Source organism: Manihot esculenta, chromosome 14, assembly GCF_001659605.2.
Source record: "Manihot esculenta cultivar AM560-2 chromosome 14, M.esculenta_v8, whole genome shotgun sequence".
Taxonomy (NCBI): domain Eukaryota; kingdom Viridiplantae; phylum Streptophyta; class Magnoliopsida; order Malpighiales; family Euphorbiaceae; genus Manihot; species Manihot esculenta.
The window spans coordinates 19759342-19769334 of record NC_035174.2 but is presented as its reverse complement, the minus strand read 5'-3'; the positions used below and the strand labels follow the sequence as shown (position 1 = coordinate 19769334).

General features: G+C 33.2%; 1 protein-coding gene across 1 annotated transcript; it reads left to right on the top strand.

Moving 5' to 3' along the window:
* The first annotated feature begins 454 nt into the window (after positions 1-454).
* Positions 455-3470, top strand: LOC110630998 (probable receptor-like serine/threonine-protein kinase At5g57670). The gene is made up of 7 exons (XM_021778681.2): positions 455-893; positions 995-1249; positions 1346-1503; positions 1595-1674; positions 1760-1895; positions 2035-2184; positions 3133-3470. Exons 1-7 carry the CDS (start codon positions 692-694, stop codon positions 3310-3312), a joined length of 1161 nt encoding a protein of 386 aa, XP_021634373.1. The 5' UTR covers positions 455-691; the 3' UTR covers positions 3313-3470.
* The last annotated feature ends 6523 nt before the right edge of the window (positions 3471-9993 follow it).

Sequence of the window (9993 nt, the reverse complement as noted above, 5' to 3'; positions counted from 1 at the left end):
TTCAAAATTTATCATATGAAATGAAGGGTCTAATTTTATTGCTAATCAAATTAGGATAAGAAAATTTGAAAATAAAATTAAAAATAAAACTAAAAATTTGCAAACAAATCCAAATTTAAATGACGCAAATAATCTAAAATATGTATTCAAACTAAAATACCAAACTAATTATGTTAAAATAATTATTAAATAATTTAAAATAACCCATCAAATTCATACCACCATTAAAGTTTTTATGAAAAGTTAAAATCAAACTAAAATTTATTAAGTCTTTTTTTTCAATTACCCAATAATTTGCTTCCCACGAAGAGCCAAACCCGATTATCTTCCAATCATTTTTCACATAAAAAATAAAATAAAATAAAATAAAAAGTTAAAATCGTCAACAATTTTCCTATCTAGCAATATTTGTAAGCCTTTTAAGTTGAAAACCAATACTTTCTTCTCCCAGTTGCTTATCTCAGCCTTCTTCTCATTGAAACAATACAGACAAAGTTCATCTCTTTGCTTCCTCTCTCTCTCTCTCTCTCTCTCGTACACAGACACACACACACACACACACAACACTCTGTCTCTTATGTTTTTGGTGTTTCCTTAAAATCGTTTCACAGAGATACAACACAGACTTTCTTTTCTTTCTTCTCTTCCCTTGCATGCAACAGAGTCCTCTACTTTGCTTCCCCCTTTTACAATGAAGTATATACGAACCAACAGCCTCAAAAGGCTCTTCTCATTGAAAAGGCGTGCCCTTGAAGAATCAATCACCATTGAAGAAGACAATAGTGGAATTTCTAACTCTAAGTGTGTTCAAGAAACAGAGCATTCTCCCAGACCCGCTTGGAGATGTTTCTCCTATCAGGAAATCTTTGAGGCCACCAATGCTTTTAGCCCAGGTTTTCTTACAAAACACACATATATATGCATATTTGTGTTTCTCTTGTTTATGTTAATCATTTTTGTTCTTAAATTTTGGTTTTTGTTATGTGGGTTTCAGAGAACCTGGTGGGAAAAGGAGGATACGCAGAGGTTTACAAGGGAGTGTTAGGAGATGGAGAGAAGATTGCTGTAAAAAGGCTAACAAAAACTTGTAATGATGAGAGGAAGGAGAAGGAATTCCTGACAGAGATTGGGACAATTGGTCATGTATCTCATCCCAATGTTTTGTCTCTTTTAGGATGTTGCATTGATAATGGGCTTTATCTCATCTTCCATTTCTCCTCTAGAGGCTCTGTTGCTTCCCTTCTCCATGGTAATCAGAGCACCCACTTACCCATTTTGATTCCTTTGTGGGTTTTGTTTCTTTTGCAATTTTCTGATATCTTGTGCTTTCAAATTTGGTTTTCAGATGAGAAATTTCCAGTTGTGGATTGGAAAACAAGATACAAGATTGCCATTGGAACTGCCAGAGGACTCCATTACTTGCACAAGGGATGTCAAAGAAGGATTATTCACAGAGATATTAAATCTTCAAATATTCTTTTGACAGCTGATTTTGAACCACTGGTAATGTACCCATATGGATTTAGTCCTTTCTATTTTTGCGTTTTCTAGATTTTATTATTACTGTGTTTCTAATCTTTTATTATAATAACAGATTTCTGATTTTGGGTTGGCAAAATGGCTTCCATCTCAATGGACTCACCATTCAATTGCTCCAATTGAAGGAACTTTTGGGTGAGTTGAAATTCTCATAGGTCTTCTTATTATAAAGCAACCCATTTGATTGTAATGGAAAATTTTGCCCTTTTTTCTTTGATAGGCACTTAGCGCCTGAGTACTATATGCATGGAGTAGTAGATGAGAAGACAGATGTGTTTGCATTTGGAGTCTTTCTCTTAGAAATCATTTCTGGTAGGAGACCAGTTGATGGGTCTCACCAAAGCATATGCAGCTGGGTAAGGTCACCAATTTTTAGAAAATGGATTGCCTTTTTCATTTGGGAATTCCACATTGCAATCATATTTTTTTAGAGTTTTTAGCTACTTATCAACCTTTTAGCTTTTATTAATTGCTAAACATCGACCTTTTTAACAGGCTAAACCAATATTGAAACAAGGAGAGATTGAAAAGGTGGTTGATCCAAGGCTTGGAGGGGCCTATGATGCTTCACAGCTGATAGGACTTGCCTTTGCTGCTTCTCTTTGTATCCGGGCATCTTCCACGTGGCGCCCTACCATGAGTGAGGTATCTAGCTGCTTAACCATTACCTACACTTTATTATGCATCCCTTTGTCTTGATTAAAACTTAAATCCATTTCATATATATCCATTACCATTTGAGTATTAAGACTAATGATCTAATATATCCTGAATTTCGGTGCCATTTTGATCGCATCAATTGTTCAATCATTGATTAATCTACAGAAGAGAAGTTGGTTTAAATGTCACAGTCAGCCTCTTCCATTATTAAAATGTAAAGTAAAACTTATAGATAAGGATCATTTCATCAGACATTTCTTTCATGTTCATGCTTCTAATAGTTCCTTTCTAGTTGACTGTTTGAGTGATCATTTCCACTCTAGATATGCACATAACTTTCTGGTGATTAGTCTTTTAAATTAAAAGGAAAAAAAGGCGTTACAGTCCACACGATTTCTCGCAAAGAGACTGCTTACACGACTGAAACTTGTGACCTTCCTGTCATAAAAGAGCAATCTTATCATTGCATCAAGACTCGCTCGTTCTTGTGTTTCGGTCACCTTTCCATATTTTTTAGGTGGTTGCGTATTGCCTGTGAGCTGTGATGAACTAATGCACATCATTTTCACTAGTAGTTAAGAAGACTTCAACTTGTAAACTTAGATTTAGTCCTGTTTTTAGGAATTGGTAGCTGGGGATGGCAATTTCCAAATAGTCTGAGGATGTCTTATCCTACCTAACCTCAATCTTTAATCTAAACCTGATCATAAACTATTGATATCCCATGTGATTAGGAAATGTGAATGTCATATACTCATATTATCAAAATGATATAGGAAGAAATGGAAATTCTTTTAAAATTTCTTATTTTTAAAACAATGGTGGTTTAGAATCTTGAAGCCATTATGCAAAGTCAAATGTTTGATACAACTGATAATGAACTCTTAGAGGTCAATAATTAAAATTCCTCTGTACTTATCTATATGTTGGCAGGTATTGGAAGTAATGCTTGAGGGAGAAATGGACAAAGAAAGGTGGAAAATGCCAAAGGAAGAAGAGCAAGAAGAAGAATTCTGGGGATTTGAAGATCTAGAATGTGAATGTGATAGCTCCTTCTCAATTTCTCCGCAAGATTCAATCTCGACCAGAAGTTCTTTAACGTTGTTGCATTAGCAAAGCAGCCATATTATAAGCTAGCACGTAATTGAAAATAAGGTCACGAGTTCGAACTCTAGTCCTAGATGGTCTCTCCCAAAAGGGGAAACAAGGCCTTTTATGTACATATAACTACATCATATAAAAGAAGTTTTTTCAGTTGGTGTGTTCAATAATTACTTAAGAGATGAAATGATCTTACTGATTATAGAGATTGATTATTTTGCAAAAAGTCAAGTGAATGAGGAAATCCCTACAGGAAAAAAGTTGGGAAAATGTCAAAATTAATGAGGAGAAAAGTTGTTTTCATGCATTAATAATTTGGTAACCAATAATTTGTTATGTGACAAAGATCAATAATTGGATATGCAATGCTCAACATTTACATTAATATGAGTAGTTTTTTGGTATAAGTTATATTAAATTACTATTAAATATTGTTAGTATTGATTTGACTCATTAAATAGTAAATTAAATTTATTTAAATATATTTATCATTTATATGAATATTAATTTTTAAATAAAAATTTATTTAAATGCCAAACACCAAAACCGGTAAAAGAAAGTATATAAGGTTTAGCCCTAATATTGAGGACAGAAACTGACATAGTAAGGACCACTTGGCTGCACTTGGTTGGTTACTATTTATTGTCATTTAATGTCGTGTCGGTATACTATGTTTTGTTTCTTTTTTAATACATACGTACCACCACAAATACCGGATATAAGTTATAAAATAGTATTTTTCTTTACTATAGAATATTTTAAGATTAATTCTAAAGAAAAACTAATATTAGAAATTTTGTTATAAAATAACTACTTATTTTAACCTCAAAAATTGAATTTTTTTTAAAAGAAATTATATATATGATAAAGAGAGAATGAGTGATGAATAATAGCATGCAAGTGGAGAATTCACAGCTGGTGAAGAGACCATCTCAACTAACAAAGGAAAAATAAAATATATAATTATGAGAAGAAACATGTAATTAGGGATGAAGATCCAAAAAATAATTCCAATTTACTTATTAAGAACAATTATATTATTTGGACAATGATTCTGTACTAAATTCTCAATAATATTTTCACACATAAATATATATTAAAAGAAAAATGCATGGCAGTTGATGAAACAGGTAGACTTGCCCTAATCACAAGTATATATATAATGGAGGTGAGCATATGAATATGCTCCAAATTGCATCACAAAGGGACAAATTACATGTGTTAGTTGAACTATGCCCTCTCATTATATAAAAATATTTCTTCCTTTATCTTTGAACTATAATTTGAAAATTTAAATAAATTTAAATAAAATTAAATAAAGTATAGTTGGTATGATTTCTTGATGTTGTTTAAATTAAAATAAAATTTCAAGAGCAATTTTTGGCTTTTCAAGTGTGTGTGATGACGCCCGACTTTTTACTCTCGAGAATAAGGTCAGATGTTAAAGGAAAGTTCAGGTCCAAAATCTACCAGACCTTTTTCATAAATAAACCAGCTTACATGGAGCGTTTCAACCCGGTAATATGAAGTAGGAGGCATGCACGCAGGCCCATCCTCTGGAAGCCTAGCCTAATGACAGGGAGTAGGGAGAGCGGGTCCAGTCACTTTGAAGCCCTACTCGCATGCGTGCTGGAAAGAATTAAATGGTCGCTTGGCGTATAAAGAGACTCTAACACATCCGTACGTCCGTGAGTGGCAGAGACCGGTGGTGGCACTATAGGAAGGCAATTAAACGTCACTAGTGAACAAAAGAAAAATCGATAAAAGGGAGAAACGTCTTCTTCTCCATCTACGTTTATACAACCATTGTAAATTTTACTTTCTGGATTTCAGAATATCAGTGTGGGTGATGAGTGTGGGTGGTGTGTGAGTGGTGTATAGTTTATGAGATTTTAATAAATATTTAGATGAGTGGGTTAAAGGTTGTTTAACTTAGAAGAGCTTAATTATAGGGGTGGATGAATGACATATGTGAGTGTTGTAAGTTTAACAACTATATGTTTTTAGAAACACTAAGAGATTTGGTTGGTAGGTTAATTTAATTAATTAATTAATTAAATACTAATATTTCTTAATATAGAATGTTAGAGAAAGAGAGAGAACCTGCCTTGCCACCTTGTATCACCATATTATACTTCTCCATATTCATATTCTTTGTTTATATCAATTAATTATGTTATGAGTACCTCAAACAAAATAAAGAGAAAACCAAACTTTAATTTTTTATTTGTTACAAATATAAATCATGTAAATTTTTTAATTGAATTATTTCAAATATAAAATAAATTTGCAAATAACTACATTTTATAAAATTTATATATTTATCAAAATAAATTAGAATAACTTTAGACTACAACTGAGCCCAAGTTTGACCCAAGTTCATGGGAACCAAGCTTTAGAGCTAATAATTTTTAATGACTTATAAAATGGACCTTTAATAGAAACCCAAACAAAGAAAATAAATTTTTCTTTGGCCCAAACCATTTACAGATTTCTTAAATTTGCAAATCTCCCTAACCTTAAATTTAATTAACTATACTATATTTTTCATTTTTTATTTAGTTTTATAAAAAAGAAAATGGATCTAATGGGCTGGGTATCATGTTACAACTGTGCATGATTTTTGGGTTAGAGAAATAAATCGAATAACCATATCAAAGAATTTATTTTTTGGTTTTAGTTATGATTATAATTCTTTTGATTTTAATTTTGATTATAATTTTTTACTAAACACTAAACTAGAATATTTATAAAACTGTATCGAGTAGGGGTGAGCATTCGGTCGGTTCGGTTTTAAACCGAACCGAACCGAATAAACCGAAAATTGAAATTTTAGTATTTATAAAAATCAAACCGAACTGATTTTAATCAGAAACCGAATTGAACTGAACTGGTCTGATTCGGTTCGGTTTGATCGGTTTTAATTTTTAATAAATTTTTTTTATTTTTTACACTTTATTTTTAATATTTTAAAATTTAATTAAAATATTTTAATATTAATATAATTTAATTTCTCTATATTATTGAAAGTAACATATTATTATCACTAATCGGTTCGGTTCGGTTTTTTCGATTTTTTTCTGATCAAAACCGAATCGAACCAAAAATTAAAAATCGAACCGAATCGAATTGAATAAAAAACCGAATTGAATTTTAAAATTAATTCAATTCGATCAATTTTTTTGATTTGAACCGAATACTGCTCATCCCTAATATCGATAGCGTAGTATACTACAACTCAACTGAATACTGATTTTGCACATATTTTTCTCTAATTTTTTAGGATATGTTATATACTTTTACATATTTGTTTGTATTGATATTATAATTTAATTATTATTCGAAAAAAAAAATATTTATAGATTACAATTATGGATCATTTATTCTAATATTAAATTATTCTATATAAAAAATTTCACTTGTATTATTATATTTATAATAATTGAATTATTTGCTATATATTGCATCCTATAATTAAAAATGATCTAATTTAAAGTAATTAGTGTAGTTATATTACTATTATCATACTTAATTATATATATAAACCAGTAAAGATCGAGGCATCTGTACTTTTCTTTCCAGGAAAAACACATAATAAAGATGGAAAATTAGGCAGTTCCAAAACAAAAGTGGGAGTAGTTCATAAACAGGAATAAATCTATTATGTATAGAATTGTTGGTATTGTAATTTTTTTTTAATTTTATGTTTAAAACTCTTGTATAAAATTAATGAAATATACCGCTAATAAAATCTTTTATGATATCTGTAATACCCGGCTAATCTCCGGTGTCGGAATTCTAACCTTCCGATGGAATCTCCGTTGGAATCCGAAATCTCGAATATGAAATATCCTTAGAAGGGCAAAATAAGGTTTTCATAAAATGAATTTGAAATTTAAAGTTTTGAGTTAAAAAGAAAGAAAATAGTTTTGAATGAAAACTTCAGATTTGGCCGCCGAAGGTGGTTCCTCCATGCCGCCATAAAATCTTCCTGTTCGGTCACCGAAGGAGGTTTATCCAGTCATCTATAAGAGGCCTTCAGCCGAAAATAAAAGAGTTTTCTCTCCATTTTCGGGCAAAGGTGAGTCATTGCCCTCTCTTGTTTGCTTTTGTTATTTTTTCTTCAAATCTCTTAGTAATTTCATGAGCTTTCCCTTATTTTTGAAGATTTGAGTTCAAATTCAAAGTTTTAAACATTGGAGACCTTCGGAGACCGTTTTACCTCATCTCTAAGTTGGGTTGCTGTCACATTTAAATCTCCAAGAGATAAGTTTAGATCTCTGCTTTTCCTATATTTTAAATAAGTTTTAAGAAGGATTAATGTTTGTTAATGCATGAAATGGTTAGATCTAAAGTTTTAGGGTTTGGGTTAGGTTGATGATGAATGGTTGCTCTCGTGTTGTTTTTGGAGATTAGGTTAGTTTTTATGTCCTTTATGCATGATGAGTGAGTATGAATGTTTTTGAGTTGTTGGGTGTGAGGATCGGAATGTTTGGTGGCTTTGTGTATATGGCAGAATCTGATTCTGCTTTGTTGGAGAACCCAGATTCGGCCGCCGAACCTGCTTGTGGAGGCAGCCTTTTGGCCGCCTAACCTGCCTCCGAAGGTTCCAACTTTCGGATCTGTGTGGGGTTTAGGCTGCCGAACCTGCCTCCGAAAGTCCCTGACTTTTAGATCTGTGAGGGACCTTCGATCGCCGAACCTGCTGCCTAGCCTTCTTCTGCTTGTTTTGTGTACATGCTTTGGTATGTTTTAGGGGGTTTTTGGGGAGTAGTTTAGAGTCTTGAAATAGTTATGCTTGGTCCCTCATTTGAGTCCATCTGTGTAGGATCGGACCTAGGAGACCGTAGAGGCTTGCAGTGAGATAACTGCGTCAGTCTTAGACGAGCGTCAGCCAGAGGGAGTAGAACTAAACTGAATCATTATTTTAAGAAATTAAACCTTTTAAGCATACTCATGCATCATGAATGTCATGTATATGTATTAGGTTGTTTTTCATTAGAATTCATGAATATGATGCATTGCATAATTTACTGTTGATGTGGATGGATATTGAATGACCCATTAGCTCTCGAGTATGATATGTTATGACGGATATGAAAAGACCAGGGCTGCCCATTCTACGCCCCTGGTATTATGGATATGTTATGTTATGTTTAAGAGGAAGTCCTGAGGAGCTCCCGTTGAGGGCTGGACATTATTGGAATATGTAGAGGGTTACTGGTGACAAGTCCATCTTGATGTGTATTGTTTGTGTTGTGACGCATTTCATTCAATCATATATTTATTAAATTATTTTTATGTTCTGCTCACTAGGCTCTTGTAGCTTATCCCTTTCTCCTAACCCCAGGTTTGCAGGGTCAAAGATAGCTCGGGAAAGTCGATATAGTTGCTGGTATAGCTTTTGTAATAGCATAGATGTGGACATGTATTAATGGTTATGGTTTTAGAATTATGCTTTGCCCTAATAGTTGTCTTGTAATCCCTGTTTACATGATCTTTATGTAAAATTTTTAAGCATGAGTTATGTTTGAACCAAACTTAAGGCATGTGATGTTTACCATACTAGAGCATTTGATGAGGGCTCTAGTATGGGTTTATGTTTTCAGTTTGATACATGTACAAGTCAAGCCTTGGTTCATGAAATGTTTAAGTTTTTGTTATAATGTATGGTCATGTATGGAATTTTATCAAGTACACAAGATGTATAGTAGGCTTGCTACGGGCTCCGGCGACCTTAAGTCGATCTGAACCCTAGTGCTGGTAGGGGTCTGGTTTCCGAGTCGTTACAATATCATAGCCCTAACCGTCTAAAATCATCTCTTCTTCTTCTCTTCATTTCACTATGAGTGGAATTGAATTTGCTGCTGTTTCTTTATCTTCTTCTGCTCTTGTGGCGACTGCTTTAGCGCCACCAAAGAATTTCTCTCCTATACCCAATCTTACCCATCAAATTCCTTTGAAATTAACTTCCACCAATTTTCTCTTATGTAAATTACCGTTCTTACCTATGCTGTGTGGATGTGCGCTTAAGCATCATATTGATGGCTTGCATAATTCTGCTTCCGTGAAGTTCTTATCCGATAATCAATATAATCCCGCCTATTCTCTATTGGTTTGTCAAGGTCAGATAGTTATTAGTTGGATTTTTGCCTCTGTTTCAGAGTCCATTCTTCTGCAAATTGTGGGTGCTAAAAAAGTTAAGGAGGCTTGTGACAAGCTGGTCATCTCTAAAGTACTGCCTTTAAACCTAAAATTTGAGAACTCAAGATGCAGTTTTATACCTTGAAGCGTAGAGCTGGTTTTATTGAAACATATGTGCAAAAAGCAAAAGGGATTATTGATAAACTTGATGCGTTACAACATTCTATTTCAAACAATGATTTGGTTGAATTCATCAAAGCTGGTCTTGGACCTACATATCGACCCTTTACACGTGCTCTTGAAGCATGGTAAGATGTTATTTCTTATGACACACTGTATGGTGTGCTCCTTAACGAGGAACGCCAATTACAATTGGATGAGCTTGCTGTTATCACTCCTATAGCTCATTATGGACAACCTTAGACCTTTTCCCATATGGGCATGTAGAGGTCACGGAAAGAATCATGGGCGTGACAAAGGTCTAGTCCCTTCTTCTACTTCTGGTCCTCATTTTTCCTCCTCTACTCCACCATCTTTACTTACTCCACC

Bases quoted from the DNA above. Each gene is read 5' to 3' on its own strand.
- LOC110630998 (XM_021778681.2), top strand. From the start codon at position 692: ATGAAGTATATACGAACCAACAGCCTCAAAAGGCTCTTCTCATTGAAA. The intron at 1,504-1,594 runs GTAATGTACCCA...TTATAATAACAG, and splicing joins CAGCTGATTTTGAACCACTG to ATTTCTGATTTTGGGTTGGC. The intron at 2,185-3,132 runs GTATCTAGCTGC...ATATGTTGGCAG, and splicing joins GGCGCCCTACCATGAGTGAG to GTATTGGAAGTAATGCTTGA.